We start from the raw sequence: 22,383 nt of genomic DNA on the forward strand, positions 1-22,383 counted from the left end.
TTTTCCTGCAAAGTCACCCAAACACTGTCACATTTTCTTATTTGAAATATTCTTCTTATCACTTGCTTCCAAAGCTGAACAATAACTAATATCATGAGAGTATTAAGCAAGTTCATAACATTAGTTTTATTCTTTTTGTAATTTGCATAAATACTATCAACATGAGATAACTGCTTGTATATCTTGCATGCCTATCTCAAATGTATACTCAAATATTGTATTATTTGTAATAGTTTCACATTATATACTCACAAATAAAACTTCTCATCCCATACTGGATTCAAATTTCCAAAAATGGTTTTAGTTCTTCTTTTGTTCTTTCCAACTTGAACCGTAACATATGGATCACTGGACCCCGTTTTGTCTTTTGCCTGCAACCCTTGTGCAGAAACCACTGAAATAACAAAATAAACATTTTAATATAAAGGTTTCCCCAGAAACAAATAATAATGAAGGAAACTTTTATATCACTTTGTCTCTGAATTTGAAGATGCATCCCCATTGCTTTTATTCTCATGAGCAGCAGGACTTTTAAAAATGTTTAATAAAATTATGAATACCAGGGTACACTGTACATTAAAATCTTCCTTTGGACTAATATGCTTTTGCCTGTAGTGAATAGTGAATTATATATATTAGAGGCCTGGTGCATGGATTCGTGCACTGGTGGGGTCCCTCAACCAGGCCCGTGCCCTCTCGCAATCTGGAACCCCTCGGGGGCCAGGCCTGTGGGGATCAGGCCGAAACCAGCAGTCCAACATCCCCCAAGGGAAGTAGTAGTGCGCAAAGCGGCAGGCAGCCCGGGAGGAGCATGCACCAGGGCCGGGTGCCCTGCAGCTCCCGCTCATCTGGGCCCCACTGGGCCTGCCACTGCTGCCACTGGGTAGCCCCCCTGTGGAGGCGGGAAAGGCTCCCGCCTGCAGCTGCACTTGCAGCTGTGAGCCAGGCTTCTGGCTGAGTGGCGCTCCCACTGTGGAATCACACTGACCACCACGGGCAGCTCCTGCATTAAGTGTCTGCCCCTGGTGGTCAGTGTGTATCATTGGGACCGGTCGAGCAGTCGCTTAGGCTTTTATACACTGAGTGGCCAGATTATTATGATCTCTGAATGCATAATAATCTGGCCACTCAGTGTATATCCTATATAATAAAAGACTAATATGCAAATTGTCCCTTGACCAGGAGTTCGACCAGCAGGCAGGCCGGCCAACTGCCCATATCCCCTCTCCCTGGCTAGGCTGGCAGGACCCCACCCATGCACGAATTCATGCACCAGGCCTCTAATATATGTACATACATACACACACACATACACACACACACACGCACACGCACACGCACACACACACACACACACACTGAGTGGCCAGATTATGATGCGTTCAGAGATTATAATAATCTGGCCATACAGTGTATGTGTGTGTGTGTGTGTGTGTGTGTGTGTGTGTGTATACACACACACACATACTAGAGGCCCAGAGCATGAAATTTGTGCACGGGGGTGTGTGTGTCTCAGCCCAGCCTGCACCCTCTCCAATCTGGGACCCCTCAAGGGATGTCTGACTGCCCGTTTAGGCCCGATCCAGGTAGGATTGGGCCTAAATGGACAGTCGGACGTCCCTCTCACAATCCAGAACTGCTGGCTCCCAACTGCTTGACTGCCTGCCTTCCTGATTGCCCCTAACCACTTCTGCCTGCCAGCCTCATCACTCCCTAACCACTCCCCTGCCAGTCTGATTGATGCCTAACTGCTCCCCTGCCAGCCTGTTTGCCCCTAACTCTCCTCCCCTCCAGGCCTGGACCCCCCCCAACTGCTCTCCCCTGCAGGCCTGGGTCCCCCCAAATTGCCCTTCCCTGCAGGCCCGGTCAACCCCAACTTCCCTCCTCTGCCAGCCTGATCACCCCTAACTGCCCTCCCATGCAGGCTTGATTGCCCCCAACTGCCCTCCCTTACAGGCCTGGTCCCTCCCAACTGCCCTCCCCTGCTGGCTTCATTGCCCCCAACTGCCCTCCCTTGTAGGACTGGTCCCTCCAAACTGCCCTCCCCTGCTGGTCATCTTGTGGTGGCCATCTTTTGTCCACAGGGGGCAGTCATCTTTGAGCACATGGGGGCAGCCATCTTGTGTATTGGAGTGAAGGTCAATTTGCATATTATCCTTTTATTAGATATGATAGAGGCCTGGTGCATGGGTGGGGGCCAGCTGGTTTGCCCTGAAGGGTGTCCCGCATCAGGGTGTGGGTTCCCTTGGGGCGTGAGACAGCCTGGGCGAAGGGCTTGTGATGGTTTTCATGCCGGCCACGCCCCCCGGTGACCCAAGCGGAGGCCCTGGTATCTGGGATTTATTTATCTTCTATAATTGAAACTTTGTAGCCTTGTGCGGAGCCAAGCCTCCTGCTTGCTCCATGGCCGCAGCCATTTTTGTTGGGATTTAATTATCTTCTATAATTGAAACTTTGTAGCCCTGAGCAGAGTCCTAGGCCTGCCAAGGCAGGCAGAAAGCTTGGCTTCCTCCATTGCTGGGGGCAACCCAAGCCTCCTGCTCTCTCTGTGGCCACAGCCATCTTGGTTGGATTAATTTGCATACTTGCTCCTGATTGACTGGTGGGCGTGGCTTGTGGGTGTAGCAGAGATATGGTCAATTTGCATATTACTCTTTTATTAGATAGGATCTGCATACATGTATAGAGAAATAACCATGCACATACAATATGCAAAAATCTCCCCAACATCATTTAAAGGCCTATCATTTAAAATTATTTATTTATTTATGAGTTTGCTGTCAGTACTGATCAACACAACCCAATAAAAGAATTATCTTTATTCTACCTTGTAAATACTATATCAGTAATTTAAGAGCTTGGTAAATCTTAACATGATAAATAACACACTTACTGTTAATGTTACAAGCAACCTCAGAAGTTCAAATTACTAGACATCACTAAACTCAAATTTTCTTGACTCAAAGATCAAATGGATGAGAGTTATTGATCCAGAGTAAGTAAAATGTTATTTGTTTTCTTATTAAGAAAAACTGACTGAGGAGATTATTGGGTACTCTTGAAATTTATTTTTTGCAGGAAGCAACCAAACTAATAATCTCTTGTAAAGTACAGGATATTGATGGGTATATTGTAAAACAGAACCTTCTTCTGCTGGAAGAGCTTTCAATTAGATCAAGACATAGCTTTTGATTAAACAAAACACAGATAGGACGAGACATTACTTCAGTTATCCATTATATATTTTAGAAATTTGAAGTGCCAAGTAGACTTCTTGTCAATATTGACAAGATTGAAAATTATATTTATTTTATCTGCAATTATTTTAGGCAGTGATTTCTAAGACATAAAAACTAAATGCCGGATAAAAATTTTAAAGACTTATTTTTACCTGTAATGGTTATTTTTGCTGACCACTTAGATGTCCCATCCAATACACTCTGTTTGGCTGCCTTTGTGTACTGAACAAAATCCTCTTTAGAAATCTGAAACATTTCTTTAATTACTTCAAAAACCTCAGGCCTATTTTTTTCCCTGATCTTCATTCTTTCTTTCATAGCTGAAATAATAGTCTGAGTCTTGTCTTCCGCACCATGCTTAGAACTCTTCTCTGCCGCTCCTATAATGGAAAAATCAACAGTGGTGTAAATATATGTCTGGTTACTTTCAGATGGCCCAAGAAAGGGAAGAAAGGGAGGAGGAACATGAGAATGAATGAATGCTTTTATTCTGAGGAGTCACAGTAGCTTTTTTGGAAAATATGAGTACAAGTCACAATGCTGAGATTCAGGACAACTTGTGTTTTTGGCAAGTGAATGTACCTCATTGAGCACTAGTTTTCTCACTTGTATTATTGGACTAAATCAGGGGTTGTGCAAATATTTGGTTTGAGTTTTCAAAAACAAATTTGAACCCCCCCCAAAAGAATGAACACAATCAAATGTATTATATACTGCACATATCTACTAAATGGATAACCAAATCAAATCGGGAAATATATATGGCAAATATCACTCAAAATCAATATCTCAAATACTTGTGTCCATCCAAAGTGTCTAATATTTTTGTTGATGGAATTTATCATAGTTAAATGATTATTTTTTTCTTATAAAATAAAAGCCACCACTATTTGTTGTATTTTGAAATACAGAGTAAGATTATACTTGAAATGGAAGTGATTCTGCTGTTTAAAAAAGATTTGAAAACCACCGGGTTAGAAAACCTCTAAAGTACTGAAGAGACCATAGACTTGACTTATTATTCTATAATAAGGCCATGGTTTTGAACAGACTGAATTCTCACTTTCCACTCAAAACTCTGTTTTTTCTAGGACTTTTTTTTTTATGATTGATCTCAAATTTCTGGGCTTTTTTTTTGTTTTTAACACAAATCCTTCTGGCAGTGAAGTATTTCCAATAGTTCATTCTTGGATCCCTCACCTTTTCCAATTACCAGCTAGATATTCTCCGTGCTTTGTCTAGCCTCTGGGTTGCTCAGTATTACAGAAAAAGTAACTAGTGATTTCAATTCTCATAGTTTTGTAGTGAGTTTGAAGTGAGAGAGCAAAAGCCCATCTATAGGAACTGCCACAGCTGAAAGCAAATATTTTTTTGACACAGAAGCAATTAAGATGCAGTGAAAAGAATAAGAAACTTGTGTTCATAATTAGTAATTGTTCCAATATTCCTCTACCTGACTGAGGATTCCCAACGTGTATTAGATTTTTTGAAATATTATGTTTCTGAAAATAGGTATACTCATACAGTATTTCATAAAACGTTAAGATTAAATGGGATAAATTTTCTGCACAATTCCTCCTAAAAGGATAGCCTCAGTAATGTTCTTTGAATTGAATTCAGTGAATCTTAAGCCAATTTAAGTATAGAAGCTTAAAGAGAAAAGGTCAACTACTAACTTTGCTTTTTATAAATTCATATACAATTTGACAGCAGTCATTTAGTGAAAATATTTATTAATTTGAAAGTATAACTTGTATTCACTAAAGTGGAAAAATTTATTAATTATAATCAAGGTGTAATTAGAGACAGTTAAAAGAGAGGGCCGTTTTGCTGGTAAAAAGAACAGATTCCCAGTCTTTATCTTACATAATAATAATATAAAAAACACACAAAAGAACATTTGAGGACAAGTCACATTTTTTTAAAAAAGTACTATAAATTAGTGCATTCAATTTAAAATAATTTGCCATTCTAAATGCCCTAGTCCTCTGTTAAAACATGCCCTAGAACAGCTACACATTCATACATTATGTACCATTAAGCAATTAAGCATTTTTTTTTAATTTTTCAATAACTGTGGACTGAAAGGTACCCCATACTAAACCTGACAAGCTCAGGGAAGGCCTGCATGGCTGCTTTACAAACTCAGAGACCTAAAGTAACCAAATAGGATGGTCTGAAGTTAACACTCTTTTAAAAGCAATTCATGGCAGTAGTTATGTCCTAGGGCAGTATTTTTCGCTAACAAAAGTCAATCGTAACTGATCCAGTCTGTCCTGTTTTTGCATCTAGGATAACATACCTGATAAACATGTCTTTGTACCAGCAAAGTAATTTCCCCTCAAAGCACAATCACTGTACCTGAGCAAAGAACACAGATCCCCTCATTCTTATTGTTATTGTGTTAATTGTTAACTGCTAACTTTCCTGTACCCCCCTGTGTAAAATAAATGTGTCTATCATTTTACTTTTTATCCAATCCCAGAGGTTTCCTCCTATCCCTCACTTTACTTTCTCCTGCCTCCCTAATCTATCACCAACAGATTTCTTGTCACCCACTTATGACGACTCTTTTGATTTTAATGCATAAGATAAGATGCAAAAGTGTCATTTTCTGGAGCATTTTCTTAGTCCCTTGAGGCTTTGCTTCCTGGCAGTTGTCATGAGTTTGCCTCAGATAAACTCATAAAATTTCTTACAGGTTTGGATGTTGCTTACGTTGGCATAACTTCCCAGTATATAATTCTTACACAGCAAAATTAATTTAGGCCAGACTAAACACTGGTTGCAATTGTTACCACTGTAACTAGCTAGTTAATATTAATAATAGAAAGAGAGCAAAGGAAAGGGCAGACATTGTAAGCATAGTCCCCTGGGCAGCTTCACCAGGAAGCTGTCGTTTCACACACCCCACGGAATCACAGGTCTATTCCCTGTAAACCGCTGGGGCTAGGGGTCTAACAAAGGGGAAGATGGGCAGATGTGCAGTGAAGCCAAGGTGACATAGGACAGGTGCGTGTCAGTCAGTGAAACCTGGGAGAAGGACAACATACTAGGTGAGAGGAGCCACTACAAGCACACAAAGTCCTGAAGGGTTTTGGGTGAGGCTCCCGGTTTTAATCCCAGACAGAGAATTGTGTTTCTCTTGTTTGTTTGCTCTTGCTCTTCGGCTTCTCACGTGCTCTGTAACCCGCCCTTGCCCCTGCACTCCCCAGCCGTGCGGACCCCGCATGCAATGGACTGCAGCTGGAAACAGGAGCTAAGCTAGCCAGATGCTGGCTGGACTGTGCTTTAACATGGAGCGGAAACTCCAGGCAGGGGCTTTAATCCTCGCCGAGCTGAAGACACCGCTGGACTTTTCCCGTGGTGAGACAAAGGGAAATGGGACCTTGGAGGGGAACCCTCTTAATTTTACACCGATAAAGCTTCCCATGATACTTCATCCTCCGATGGGGGCCTCAGGAAATTATTTTCCCTGTGGCACCCCAAGAGCTCTACTTTCACCAGTAACAGGTGGGGACGGAGAGGGCACGCCACCAATAACAGAATTATTCAATGAGCAGATTTTACAAGTACTGGAATCGTTATTAAATAGAAAGAACAGTGATGGTTTGAAAAGTTACCTTCAAGATTAAAAGTGTCCCAAATGTTTGGTTTGCAAAGGCCATTCTAAAAATGTTCAAAGAGTTAGAAATATCATAAAAATGTTAGCTCTCTCCAATACTCTAAACAACTATTATCTTCGTGATAATGAGTGTTCCCAAAGGCTCCAGGAAAGAGTATTAAAGTCCCCAAGAGTTAAATATATTTTGGATGATTTTTTTCTAAATTTAGGAAGAGCCAGCTGACCACCACCCCATGATAAATTCTCATTCAAGTAAAAGCTATTAAATTCAAGGCTGGAATGTCAGAAGATGTTTCATTTAAAGAAATCAGATCTCTGTACTTAACAATTGCTCCTTGAATTCTTTTAAAGAATTAATTAGGAAAGCATCACATTCACAAATATTCTTGATATTGGAGTAGAAAATCTCTAACTTGTACAGACAATAGACCCACAACTTGTGAAATTGGCAGGCTAAGAGAATAAGTTAGCAGAGACATTTTATCTGTTATTTCTAGGAAATATACAAGGTGTCCCCCCAAAATGTATACACACTTTAACAGCTGATAGCTCCATTTTGAAAATAAAACATATTTTAATAAAAACTCCCTTTATAATTACTCAAAGTATATGTATACAGTTTTGGGGGACACTCCATATATATATATAACTTCTTAAAAGTTCTACTTTCATATTTTTGATCTGAAGAAAATCAACTTTGATTTGTTTAGTTCAGAGATACAGAGACAATTCATAATTAATTTTTGTCACTAATCTATAAGTACTTTTTATTGCCCTATTGTGTAAACCCACATATATTGTCTTAAAAAACACACCATTTCTTAAATAGGTACAAATTGTCCTGAATATTATGTTTATCTCAAAGTCATCAGAGATAAACTTAAATTTGCATTTATGTGAGTCTTCCTTCCAAGTGTCTAGTACCTAATTGAAATATAGTAATATGTCAACCAGAGATAAAAAAGAAATAAAATAAAAAGAGATAATTTATAGTAAAAGCACTTTGTAAAGTATAATACATTGTACAAATGAAATGCATCATTGTTATTTTTAAAAACAATTAATTGACAGGTCAGTCAATACAATTATGCACAGCAAAACTGCAAAAGAATTCAACCTTAAACAGAGGCAAACTTATCCCACATGATTCTCTTCTACATAATTTAATGAGACAGCCAATTTTTATTTATTACCCAAAATATAAATCCCATGTGAAATTCACAATTTCACCACCTTTATATGGCAATTTACAATTTTAGTGCATCTTCCAAATAATTATCTATCTATACATACCAACTGCAATATTCTCCTTGGTCTCAGTCTCTTCTTAACTACTTTTCTCAACAGCTGTTCCAAACACTTCAACTCTCTTCACCTATCTCACCCCCATTACCCTCCAATCCAGCAAATGATCTTATATCTTCCTTAACAGATGAAGAGGTTTTCTAAACTCAGTGATCACATCCACTCCTTCCGCGCACGCACACACACACACACACAGAGAAAATAAAAACAAACAACAACAATAAAACAACAAACTTGATTTGTAGCATTAGCAGATTTTTATGGTGTAACTATGCTTAACATGGAGGATTTCAAGCAACTGCCTCACAAAAGTATTGAATATTTATCAATCACCACTGTCACAGCTACCTGAATAATACATATATCCTATATGCTAGCCTGCAAGACCAACCTTAATTAACTTAAATGTGCCTTCCAAGTCTCTAGCACACTGCTTAGAAAATAGGATACACTCAATATACAAAGAAGACAAAATATTTCTTAGGGGAGCCTAAAATAAAATGATTACCATATTTAACTAATTTAGCTCTGGGTCTCATTTAATGTGCTAGGCCATAATCCTGCAATAAACAAGAATAAATCTAGTGTAAAATGATAAATGTGCTGTGGGAGCACCTTATGTAGATATAAACTATACCTCGCCCCTGGCTTTGAATTTGGAATTTTCTGAAAACAAAAGCTGTGTGCCCATCATTAGAAAGCAGAATTTGGTTGGCCTATATATCTCATGCACTTAGTCATCAGTGTAAAACAAGGGCATAAGTCCAAATATAAATGGAAGAAATATATCAATAAAATCAATTTTAAATAAGGTAAAAAAGCATAGTGGCTCATGATGCTTTTGTATAGAGGAAAGAGTCGTGGGTGTGAATCCTGGTTTGTCATTTAATAACCATTTGAGATTGGGCTAGTTTATCTTTGTAAGCCTTTATCTCTTCATCTGAAAAACAAAAGGAAAAAATAATAGTATCCTCCTTAACAGAGTCTTTGTAAGGATTAAATGAGAAAATGACTATAGTTTCAATACTAATAACTGGACATGTATAGGGATTTCAGAATGTCAAAAGGGTGAAGATACAAACACTTATTAAGGAATTTCACATTGAGAAATTTTATGGTTCTGTACTTGACCCATGAAGCAACTCCTTGAAAACTCTCCCAAAGACAGGGCCACACGCAATGTCTACCATGTGTTAAATGCTCCATAACTCTGCTCATTGGGAGCCAAAGAAGTGCTTGAAGATAAAAGAAAATAGAGTTCAAGAAACTAGAAACTATAAAACTAACGAATATTTATTATAATATTAAGTGTTATTTATATTATACATGGTATTTATGATATTTTAAAGAAAATAATATATATAATGGCAATAATAAATATAACGATTATTATTTTACATTTATAAATCCTTACCTGCATTCGGGGCTGGTGAACCCAGAGGGGTTACCTGTTAGCACACATGAAAAGCACTGAGGGTCCAGTACTGAGGCATTTCCCTCTCTAGGACCCTTTATATGAAAAACTTTGCTGTTTTCCATTTCTTTGCCAGTAAAATCATGTAGGTGGGCTTGCTTCTGGTGCCTCTCTTGTTTTATTTCCCATGAAATCATGTAGGTGGACATGTACTTAGTATTTCCTACCCTTTCTCTTTAGTTGTTTTGCACCCAAGATAATCTTTAACCCTCCTCTCTTAACATGTCTTTATTCTTTTCAAGGACCAACCTGCAACTCCCCCAGTCTTCAAGTCAGCCACCTCCTTTTTCTTATATAATCAAACCACACACTCCACAAGATTTCTGGCAAACCGACAAAAGACTGCTAATTAGCAGAAAAATAACTGGAGGAGCACAGATCTAGCAGAGCATCATCTCCCACTCCCAAGGGTGGCCCCCTCACTGCCACCTTCTATGAAGTGACTTCAATGTCAGTGAACTTGGGTCCAAAAACAAACAAAAAGCAACATTTCTTCCCCCTCCACCTCCACCATATTCAATTGTCCCATTAATTGTAAATACAAACATTTAGAACAAGTTTGGAAACATTTGCATATTAAAAGAAGACAAAATCAGGAATCCACTCACAGAATTGTATGTCAAAGCTACTATATCTCATAAGCATTATACTTTCTTTTTAAAAATTTCAGAATCATTTCAGAGTCAAAAACTATTAGAATTAGGGGAACGAATTAATTGTTAAAAAATGAACAATTTCCAAATTATTTTTACTATGTATGGAAAAAAAAGAAGAAAGCAAGGGGGGAATAGAAGGAGAAAAGACCTTTTGTTTCTTGCTATTTTTAGTTACATAGATTTCTTCATATTCTTTTCAAAAAACAAGTGAAATATGATAAAACAATGAGAAATTTAAGCACTAGATTCTTTTTTTCCCATCTTTTCTTACATATACTCTGACAGCCAGGAACTTGACTGACACAAGTTCAGCGTCATTGGAAGCTGACCTGGCACTCACAGTTAGGCCATGCTGTTCTCCTGTTGGACATGAGCAAGCTCACAGGACAGCCACCTCACAGTCATTCTATGACAGTGCAAAGTGACACAAACAAGGGCACTTCATATTTTTTCTAAGTGTTATCATCATAACTGATTATTAATATTAATAATAGGAAGAGAGCAGTGGGGAGGTTGGTCATCTGGGCAGCTTCACCAGGAACCTGTAGCATCACACTCCCCAGAATACCGCCAGTCCAACAAATCACGGCGGGGCGGGGGCGGGGGTTGGAGTGGGCAAGGGATGGAACAAAAGGGGAGATGGGTGCATACCCAGTGAAGTTGGAGTGATGCAGGGAAGATGCTTGCCTGTCAGTCTAGCCTGGGCGACAATGGTTTGGTCAGGGGGTATACACTATCAGAAATGCAAAGTTAAAACATCTCTCTCCCTCTCTCTCTCTTGCTTCTTGTTCCCTCTCCCACTTGCTCGCTTGCTCTGTGACCTGCACTCACCCATGCTATGTGGTCTTAAGCAGCCACACGGCCCATGGCAACATAGACTCCACACTCAGGATGCTGGACTGGAGCTGGGAATACAAGCCAAGTTAACCAGATACTGGACTGGACTAGACTATACTATGAAACAGAAATTCTAGGCAGTGGCCTTAATTCTGGCCCTTCTGAAGGTAAGATTAGACTTCTTCCATGGTGAGATGAACAAAGATGGGACCTTGAAGGGGAACCTCCTTAATTTTACATCACCAATGAAGCTTTCCACAAAAACCCCATCCTCCCAGGGGGCCTCAGGAAATTCATTTCCTTGCAGCACCCCAGACCTCCACTTCTACCAATAACATAAACACAAACATCCCCCGTTCTAACTAAGCAGCCACTGTTTCGTTACTAAGTACAACTGTTAGCTTCACTCGAGTCCCCCCTCCTTGTAGGTAAGGTTTGTTGACCTGCAGAATCATAGAGCTGTTCTCACTTCCAGACAATACCCAATCCAGGCGAACCTTTGCTGTCTAAAATCCTCTTACTGAGACACTGTACAGTTCACCCTGCTCTGCATGCTCCCTTCAGCAATGGGCAATAAACTAAACCTTTAAAGCAACAAGTGTGTTCCTGGTAGTCTTTAGCTGGAGGGAATTAACGGGTATTACCATCTCTTTTCACACATGTGGAACATGATGTTCAGAGAGGTTTTAAAAAAAATTCCAGTAGTAGCAGGATGAGAAACTAGATCTTTCTTATGTTTATGTTGATACCTGTATGACATAATATAAGGCACAGTTACCCTTTCATCCCCCTACAGAAGCCCCAGCAATTGAAAATACTCCATTATTAGTTTATTCTTTTGGGTTAAGTAATTGCTCATTGTATTAAAGTAACTTAACTACTGATTCCACTTTTACACAAATTAATGTATCAGATTATTTCCTCTTTAGTGTGGTTGAAGAGTCAATGCAATAGCATGTTGTGACCTATCATGCCCCAAGCTTGGCGGGTTGGCCACGGACAGGCCTTGAGGCATCATCATGGTGGGAAGTTCTGTGAAGCCAAGATCTATCTGGGCGACACAGGATGTTTTACAGACAGGGAAACTATATGCAAGACTGGTAAAGCACTACAAATAAAATTCAACAATTTTCATTTTCTCTCCTTAGGGCCAACTTTGTATATTTCTTTCTTTCTTTTTTTTTAATATATTTTATTGATTTTTTTGTGTGTTTTTTTATTGTTTGTTTTTACAGAGAAAAAGGGAGAGGGACAGAATTAGAAACATTGATGAGAAAGAAACATCAATCAGCTGCCTCCTGCACGCCCCCCACTGGGGATGTGCCCGCAACCAAGGTACATGCCCCTGACCAGAATCGAACCTGGGACCCTTCAGTCCGCAGGCTGATGCTCTATCCACTGAGCCAAACCGGTTAGGGCTGTATATTTCTTTATAAATTAGGAGAGAACACTGGGCTTGGAGTGCACAGACCTGAGTTCTAACTCTAACTATAATATCCACTTGATTCTTTTTTTGACAAGATACTAAATTGTATGAACTCAATCCACTGATCTTAAAGGCTCCTCTAAAAGTCTATGTTTCTATGAAAGAATGATCTTTAAATCATTACATGACATTTCTAACTATAGTTCTTAGGTCCTCATTAATAAACTGACATTTATTAAGCAGCTACCAGTGCTTAAATGTGTCTAAGTTCAGGGGAAATAAAGGCTATGGTCTCCCTGTATAGCAGTGAATACACAGAATCCTACTTCTAAGCTTCCTGAGTATTCATTACATAAGCATATTTTGTATAATTGCTGTTGAAAGAGTAGATGTCAAAAGTTTCCAAGATATGTGCTCACACCCTGACTGGTTTGGCTCAGTGGATAGAGCGTCTGCCTGCGGACTAAAAGGTCCCAGGTTCAATTCCAGTCAAGGGCATGTACCTTGGTTGCAGGCACATCCCCAGTAGGGAGTGTGCAGGAGGCAGCTGATCGGTGTTTCTCTCTCATCGATGTTTCTGACTCTCTATCCCTCTCCCTCTCTGTAAAAAAATCAATAAAATATATTAAAAAAATAAGATATGTGCTCACACTATTCATCTGAATTAAGTTTTAGAAAATAGGTTTGAGTTGAGGGACAACATCAATTACTCCCTTTTGAGCTCTGAAAGCCCAGAATAGAGCTCCCACCACAGAAGCTGCTCCATATCAATAACCATCTTAAGATATCACTATTGCAAATGTGGCCACACAGATACAAAGAAAGAGAATCAGTGTCTAGTTTGCAGACAGGGAGTACACTAGCCAGACTTCCTAATGTTATGAATTGGCAATGGGTAATAATTAGGACACATGAGCTTTATACAATGTCAGTGGGGAACACGGAGAACAACAAAAACAAACAAACAAAAAACGCCCATGAGATGCTGCCTTCTTTAACTTTTGGAGAAATACTTTCCATCCTTAATAGGCAGAATATTTATTCAGTGGGACTCTGGTATTCCTTCCTTGGAAATGTGTAAGGAAGTAAAGGCCCATTGGGTTAGGTACCATGGTATTTGCATATTTTTCCAATATTGAAGTTTCCTTTCCAACTTGAAAAGATAAAGAGAATATTTTACATATGATCTCTCCTCTACATATGCTTCATGCTGCACCATCCTCATCCCAGACAACATATACTTTTTTTTTCTAGATTAAAGTTGCTATCATAACTGTAATAGCAAGTTCCTTATGGGTTATATTAATATCATTCAGGGTCACTAACATCTCAAGTCCTCAACCACCTAAGCTCTTAGGAAAATTATAAAGAAAAAAAGCAAGACCCAAATGAGTTAATTAAAAAAAGTGGGGGGGGGGGGGCAGTCAGACCCTGGCTACTGCCACTGGCCTGGAACTGAGACAGAAAGAAAAGCCAGTTCCTTTCTCAGGGGCTGATCTTTCTGTTTCCCGGTCGTCTCCTCTGTTCCCAGCTATCACTATACAGCTAAGAGCCTTGGGCCAGGAAGACAGACAAGTATAAGAAGCACCTCCAAGTAAATTTAGTCAAAGAGGAGCTAGGATGAGACTGTTTGGGGAACTTATTTGATGTTTTTCTATATCTCCGAACCTTCAAAGAAGTACTGAAACAGTGAATGGGGTTTTATAATAATCTGATTTAATCCCACTTGGCTGCAAATGTTTAAGTCCCAGACCCAACACTTAATGGAAATGAAATGCCAAACTCAACTCAATCTGAAGTAAATTTAAATACTCGCTCTTTTGCATGGGTCATTGGTCAGACCATGTGTAAAATCTTTTTATTTTCTTTGTGCATGTGAGAGAGAGAATATGTGTGTAAATTGACAGACTGCAGAAAAGGATTAGCAAAACAATGAGTCCTAGAAACCTGAATAAAACTTATTTTCAAGTATGTGAAAACTATTATATGCAATGGAAATCAATGTATTAAATGTTTTCTCTGGAGGTAAGATTTGGCTTAAATAATAGAAATTAGAGGAGGCAAGAAGGACTTAGTTCAAATTTTAATTCATAAGCTAGAACTTTCCAGTGATGAATTTAGCTGTCTATCAAGGTAATAAATTTTTCCCGGACGTGTTCAGAGACTGAATGACCATTTTGAGAAGGAGGTGGCATTTAGCTACACCTTCAAACTCTGATTTCTCTTAACTTCTTAATTTTTTATTATTTCCTTTTCAATGATAGCATACATGGAAATATCTCATGCAAGGGGTTTCCACTGTAAATACCTGGCTTAAAACAATGATCAAGAGAAATTTCTTAAAGAAATGCCACTGATTCCATAGGAAGAATTTTAAATTTGATAGCTATTGTGGGAAGTGGTAAAGCTGGATTCATATACTTGAAAACCCATTTGTGTTCAATGTGGAAGTGAAATTTTTTGCAAAAAAAGGAGGTGTTACTTAAAACAACAACACACCCTCTTCCTGGAACATATATACCTACTCTCATTTTTCTGAACTATTGTTGATTCTTCCCATTTATAGGTACATTTTTATGAATAACCTCAATGAAAAATTTGCCTAATTTATTGGCCAAAATCCAATAATATATGTTAAGAAAAGGAAATGGATTATGAAAATGTTTCTAAAGCTTAATAAATGGGTGGCATTTCTGTTCTTTAAAAGATTGAAAAAAGGATAAGCTCATTTCTCAGCTATGATCTGTATCATTGTTAGGGATTCAAGCCATTTGTTTTGAGATGGCGATACTTTTCCTATCTGTTTTTCAAATGTCCTTGACCCAAAAAGCTTATTTCTTAGATGCCTATTTTACAATTCATTTTCTAAAGAAATGGATTGGATTTTAATTGAATTATGAGATTTTAAGTAAATTAGCTGAGCAATATTGAGTTAATCCCGCTTCCTCTTCAGCAGTCATATATATATATATATATATATATATATATATATATATTACTTTTTTTCCAGTAGTATCCCAGAGGAATACTACTACTTTTTGTTTTTTTGCTAAGAAAATACATTTATTACCATTAAGAGACTCAATCTGATCTGACTGTGTAGGAAGAATACTAATCAGGTAGAGAAAACTGTAGAATGTATGTTCCAGTTACTACAAATGCCAGCCGTGAAAGCATTTCTGATTTAATCCTTACTTAGACATTTTCCTCTGTCCCTTCTCAATTTCAGCAACCCATGAACCTAACATTGACCACATTTATATAAACAATGAACAGAGGGGACGGTGTTTAAATGTGAAAAAAAAAGAATTATTTGCAAATAAAAATCTATGTTCAAATATATTTCTTGGGCAATGCTTTTTTAACTTATTTAAGGTCAGCACACATGACCAAATAAATAAGGCAGTGAAAGACCGTAATATGTACTTTAGAGTGTGATATTTTGACATTTCTGGACTGAATCTAAAGTATCAGTAAAAATAATTACTTTTTTGAAAATGGAAAATTTAAGGTAACACATGTCATAAAGGTTGACACAAGTACCTATTTGGAAGTGTGAAAGCGCGGAAGGGCCACTAAGATTCATTGAGCATCTACTGTGTGCCAGACAATTAGAAGAGACTATTTCCAATAACTCTCTGAGGTAAATTTGTGATTCCTGTTCATTTGGTGGAGGAAAATAAAGCCCCCAAATTTAAAATTCTTGATTAAAGTCACGTATCTGGTAACGTAGGTTTGTCTTTGACATTCAAACACAAGACCTTCCAATCTAAGGCTTGTGCATGGATGTAAAAGATGGCTCCTTCAATCAGACACCAAATAGGCTTGGAAAAAATTCCAGTTGCTGGAATCATGGGGGAATCACGGGGTGGGGGTGTTAGCCCCCGTTTGAGGAACATGACTCTACATATTCCCTTTTACCCCCATGGGGCTGTGATGAGGTAAAATGAGAAAATCAACTGGGAATTCTGTAAAGTTTTCCTACTGGGTGTCAGGGCAATTGGACTCTAGGTTCTCACTCTGAGAAATCTAATTGCGCTGAGTGAGTTCAATACTGTAGGAATTGCACCAAGTTCAACTACATGACTGAATGGGCAGTATGTGTTTCTTTGGATACATGGTAGGAAAACTAGCAAGAGCGGAGAGGACTAACCTGAGAATATATAGGATAAGGAAGGCTCTGCAAAACCACGTCTTCAACCTAACCAAGTACTCACTCTGCAAACAGTCGGCGTTCAGGAGGTCCTGGCACTTTTCATGGCACTTCACTCCACACTCCAAGCACTTCATGCCTTGCCGGGCAATGCCCCACAGGAGCCCTTCGCACTCATAACAGTAGGTGGGTGTCGTAGCTGTCCAGACCTCAAAATTGTGGGGGGTGGTGGAAGACATGGGGTAGATCAACGCCTGCAAGGTCTTCTTGAAGACATGTATTTTCTGTCAAGAAGAGAGAAGTTCCCCAGGCAAGCCAAGTCAGTGGATTTAGAGAATTTCAACATAAAACAAACAATTTGTATCACTTTTCCCTGAAAATGCTATTTTTGAGAGAGTCCCCTGATTACTGATTTAAATGAAGACAGTAAACACAGTAATTCTACTCACTTACTCTTCTCTCAGTGTTCTAGGGCCCAATTCAATTTTATGAACTCAAAGAACTCCCTCATCTATGGGATTGGACTGGGATCTACTACTGTACGCACTTCTTGCATAGCACTAAAGAGCTCAAATTACTTGACAATGTCTATGTCCCTGCTATACTCTAATCTCAATGAGGACAAGGATGAAACCAATCTGGTTCAAAGCTACATGGATCCTCAGAGCCTAACCTAGTCTCAGGCTTAAATAGGTTCCCAGGAAATATTAATTTTAAAAAAATTTCTATTACTATCCTTAGTCTAGGTCAGTGGTCGGCAAATTGCGGCTCGTGAGCCACATGCGGTTTGCCGCTCTGTTGACTAATGAGTTTGCCGACTACTGGTCTACGTTCATTCACGGTAATCTGTAAAGTGGATGAAATGTATTCTCAACGCTGACCCTAACCTTCTAGAATCATCCTCAGCACTCTTTTAGATCCTACCCAAGCCTCTCTAAAATGACTTTGTACCCTCCCTGACACTTCACACCTCCCCATCCCTAAACTATGCTTCTATAATAAAAACCTAAGTGACTGTTACAGCAGAACAACCGGTCACTATGATGCACACTGACCACCAGGGGGCAAACAATGCAGGAGCTTACCCCTGGTGGTCAATGTGCTCCCTCAGAGGGAATGCCGCTCAGCCAGAAGCTGGGCTCACGGCTGGCGAGCGCAGCAGCGGTGGCGGGATCCTCTCCCACCTTTGTGGCAGTGCTAAGGAGTAGCAAGCCGAGCGGTAAGGAGCGAGGGATCCCGGACTGCTAGAGGGCACAGGCCAGGCTGAGGGACAACCCCCGAATGTCATGCACTAGGCTTCTAGTGCTTCTACAGTTCTTTCTGCAAAGAACTGCTTTCATTGCCTATCCTGTAGGAAAGAGCAGAACAACTAATTCACAAGAAAGGAATTGCAGCAGATAAAGGTTAAATGTGGCACAAATGGTAATTTTTATTTTAAAAGGAGATAGTTTTTAATAGCACATGAAATACTTTCTAATAACAAACCTTGGTGAGTTGGAAAAATCTACGGAATGGGTAGCTAGGAGGTCTGAGATCCCTAACATAGGCCACATCACATGATATTTAAAATGGGCTGTGCTAGACCATAACTATCTTTCATATTTCTTTCCTTAGTGCCTAAATAGTGCCTGTCATTGTCCCTGGCACCTAATAGGGGCACAACATATTTTTTGTGTGAAATGAATGAATGTTCTGCCAAGAGTCTTATAATCTACAGAACAATTTAAGGTCCCTAAGCTTCACTTTCCTCTCTACCCTGTCTATCTAAGGTATTATTTGAAGATCCAATTGTATGATGGTAACATCCACATACTTCAAAAACTGAGTAAATACCAAGTAGTAGTATTGGTGATAGATTTTCAATCAACAAATGTCAATCAATAGAAAAAGAGGCTTGTTTGGATGAGTCTTTCTCTAGACTTCTCATATCCCACTATGCAGGTGACTTCCTGAGAGAAAGACTAGTACTCCCTGAAGTTACATTTACAGGTAATTTCACACAACTGCCTGATGCATAAGAAATGGATATTTACCTAAATCCTATAAGAGCCTAGCTGATAAGTAATACTAGAAGGGAGGCATTTATATTTTGCATTCATCATCCTTAAAACTCATTTTGGAATATCTTCTCACAGCATTGAAATGACCAACTTCCCATTATTTTCCAATTCCACAGTATGGTAATAGCATTTCCCCTTTATTATTATACTAGAAGCTCGGTGCACAAAATTCGTGCAAGAGTAGGTCCTGCCTTCCCTCTGGTACCTGGGACCTGGGCTTCCCTCTGGCCGCTGGCAGGCACCCGGGACCCAGGCTTCCCTCGCAGCCCTGGCTTTGTCTGGAAGGACGTCCGGAAGGACATCTGGTCTAATTAGCATATTATTATAGATTTTTTTTATTATGTGTTTTCCAAGAATATGTTTGGTAATGGCCCTGGGAGATTCTCTACTAGGGAGTTAAGCTTTACTAACAATTTTTCTAACTTTGAACAGCATGATCCAGGCTTGCTACCCATGAGAATCTAGTCAGAGCTCTTTATGCTTCTTGTCTACCGAGCAGCAGGATGGTCAAACAAGGGAATACCTCAAGTGGGAGACTCTGTGTTAGGGTTTATATAGGCAGAACAACTAAATCTATCACTTTTCAAAGGTAGCTGTGCCAAGTAAATCTCTTAAGTTCATTTCATAGTGAAGATGTGTTGCAAAGAACTGTTAAGAGTTCTTTCAGGTTCATGAAGATGGTGGCTGACGGGACAGCAGGCTGCAAGATAGTGTATGAATGAGAGAGCTAAAGGAGAGTGCGTGAATGTGCGGGGAGTGTATGTATGTATGTATGAGTGAGAGACAGCTATATTCCATAGGACTGTTGGGGACTGGCAGACCAGGCTCCCCTAGCTAGGCAGCCTCTACTGTTGCTGAAATCTCTCCCAGAGTGGCCAGCTCTGCCACAGAGACTGCACCATCTTGAAGGGGAGAGTGGCTATGATCAGAATCCCAGTCTTACCTTCAACCGGGAAGACCTTGGATACCTCCCAGGACCCTACAACCATAATGCCCAGGGACCAGATGCTTCAGCTGTGAATCCACAAACACTGAGAGTCCAGCCTCCCTGGCCATGGGTGCCTAAAAAGTTTGTCCAGGGGGAGACAAGGCAGCACTGGATATTGGGACGGGCCCTGCACCTTCTCACAGAGGAGATAGAAGGAACAGCTGAATTGAATAACATCCACCCGGAATTGGTGAATTAAACACAACTCGTGAGGCAATCATGGAAGAAAAGTTCAGAGATCACCTAGAGAGACATGAGATCTGGGATCCAGGCTGGAGGGAGAAACATGTGCATTGGGGACTAGAATATCAGATGGAGACTGAGCCCCACCAAATCCATGGCCCTGGGAGTCAGTGTAGCCCTCGAATGTGGAAGGGGGTCCACAGGGCTGCTGGCAGAAGGGGACTCTATATATAAGCCCACAGCCAAGGGAAACTGTGCCCAGAAAGGCAGGCTGAAGTTCTATACTGGCCATACAGTGCCAGGGGAAAAAGACGTGAGATGGTGCTGTTCCTCTGTATTTTTTTTTTTTTTTTACCTCCTTGCTTTTGCTTACTAAATCCAGTACATAGGACCTTCCAATTAAAAACACTCACCAAGACTGCAGGGGACAGTTGTTTTTGCGGAAACTGGGGATCAGAATAAGAAGAGATGAGCAGGAAACCAGCTCTGGGTCAGTCCGTCCCACCAACCCAGTATTAAGTGCAGCAGGGAAAGAAGAATCTAAACAATGGGTAGAGGGGCCATTTAGGCCCATAAATTAATACAGAAATACCACCACCCAAAGATTGTATCAGAAATTGACTCTTGTGTAAATACAACTGAAGGCAGGCAGAGAAACAAAGTGAGCAGAGAAATCCTGCCTGCTTGAAAACAAGGTTGTGGCTTATGACACAGAGGAGTGGTGGATCGCAGGGAACTTTAACACTGTGCTGACTACCTAATAGGAGACAGAGGTGCCAGGCAGAACAGTAGAGGAAGTGAACAACCTTCACTACTTCACTTTTTTAATTTTTATCTTTTACTTGAGAAACTAAAATTTTTTTCTCACTTGATTTTACTTTTTTATTATTATATTTTTATTTTTAATTATTATTATTACTAATATTTTACCTTTTTAAAAAAAGTTTTATTTTTTTCTTTATTTAATTTAATTTTATTTTTGGATTAGTGTTCTACATTCTATTTTCTTTTTTTCTTTTTTTTTTTTTAAATATATTTTATTGATATTTTACAGAGAGGAAGGGAGAGGGATAGAGAGCTAGAAACATCGATGAGAGAGAAACATCGATCAGCTGCCTCCTGCACACCTCCCACTGGGGATGTGCCCGCAACCAAGGTACATGCCCTTGACCGGAATCGAACCCGGGACCCTTCAGTCCGCAGGCCGACGCTCCATCCACTGAGCCAAACCGGTTTCGGCGTACATTCTATTTTCATTTTAGCATTATTTTACTCTATCTCAATTTTTCCTTTTTGCCAACACTCTCTTCCTCACTTTTCCCCCCTTTCATCCCATTTCTCCTACCCTATTCCTCTTTAGTTTTTCTGTATCCTTTCTTTTTACTCCCTGTTAAAAATTGGTCTTACTCATATATCTAATTTCCTCTTCCCTGCTCCAAGTCCATGTATACTTCTCTCTTCTCTTTCTCTTAGCAAATTTTTTAAATTTTTTCTTTCTGTCTGTCTTGTTGTTGTTTGTTAGTTAGCTTTTCACTTTTTTTTTCTTTTTTTGCTTCTGTTTTTCCTCTCCTTGCCTGTTCTCTTCTTCTAATAATAGCTTAATTAATTCCAATAACCAACTCATGCCTATATACTCTCTGTTCTCCTTTTCCAATAATATATGAATACATAGATAGGTTAAAGAAAGGGGAAAATTATATATATGTAAATTTTTAAATGTATTTTATATATATATTTCTTTACTATTTTTCTTTGTATTTCATTTTTTTACTTTTCTTCTTATAAACTCATTCTCTTTCTACCTCTTCTACACTGAATTGTGGCCATTTCCCCATTCATTCAATTCCTTGACCTTACCTTTTGGAAATAAGCTCCGTCTTCTCAGATTTTGCTGGGTATTTGTTGATTGGGTGTTTGTTGTTTGAATTTTTTGGAATAGTTGTTGTTTGTATTCATCTCTGCGTGTTTGTTGTTTGCATTTTTTTGAATTAGTTGTTGGTTTTTGGAGTTTTCTCCCCATATACATATACTTTTTCCCCTTCTTATTTCTTATCTTTCTTTTCTCTCTTACATTTTGTCCTTTTCTCAATATCATTTTCCACTCCTTTCTCTCCCCTAATTCTCTTTTCCCTGGTGGTCATATTTGTTTGGGGTTATTGGTATCATGAATACATTTGTGTTTGGTGCCCTGTGCATTGTGTCTTGTCATGTTGTGTTTTGTGCCTTTAAGACAATGCAGGAGAGACAGAGCTACATAACCAGACACCCTGAGAGGAGCGAACATGGGGAGACAAAGAAACAGCCCCCATAAAAAAGAAAAGGAGGAATCACCAGAAAAGGAAGTAAAAGAAATGGAGACAAGCCATATGTCAGAGAAAGAATTCAGAGCAATGGTCATAAGGACAATGAAAAGGTTGGAACACAAATTCCACAGTAT

General features: G+C 39.4%; 1 protein-coding gene across 1 annotated transcript in view; it reads right to left on the reverse strand.

Annotated features, from left to right (window-relative positions):
- The window catches only part of UNC13C (unc-13 homolog C), a 579,627-nt gene that overhangs the window by 311,164 nt on the left and 246,080 nt on the right, over nucleotides 1-22,383 (reverse strand). The window contains exons 8-10 of the mRNA XM_080645235.1: nucleotides 16,780-16,999; nucleotides 3,392-3,619; nucleotides 253-394 (exon numbers count right to left, since the gene is read on the reverse strand). Coding sequence (XP_080501361.1) covers nucleotides 253-394; nucleotides 3,392-3,619; nucleotides 16,780-16,999 — 590 coding nt within the window. The remainder of the gene's footprint in view (nucleotides 1-252; nucleotides 395-3,391; nucleotides 3,620-16,779; nucleotides 17,000-22,383) is intronic.

This window comes from Plecotus auritus (genome assembly GCF_963455305.1).
Source record: "Plecotus auritus genome assembly, chromosome: 1".
In the NCBI taxonomy this organism is placed as follows: domain Eukaryota; kingdom Metazoa; phylum Chordata; class Mammalia; order Chiroptera; family Vespertilionidae; genus Plecotus; species Plecotus auritus.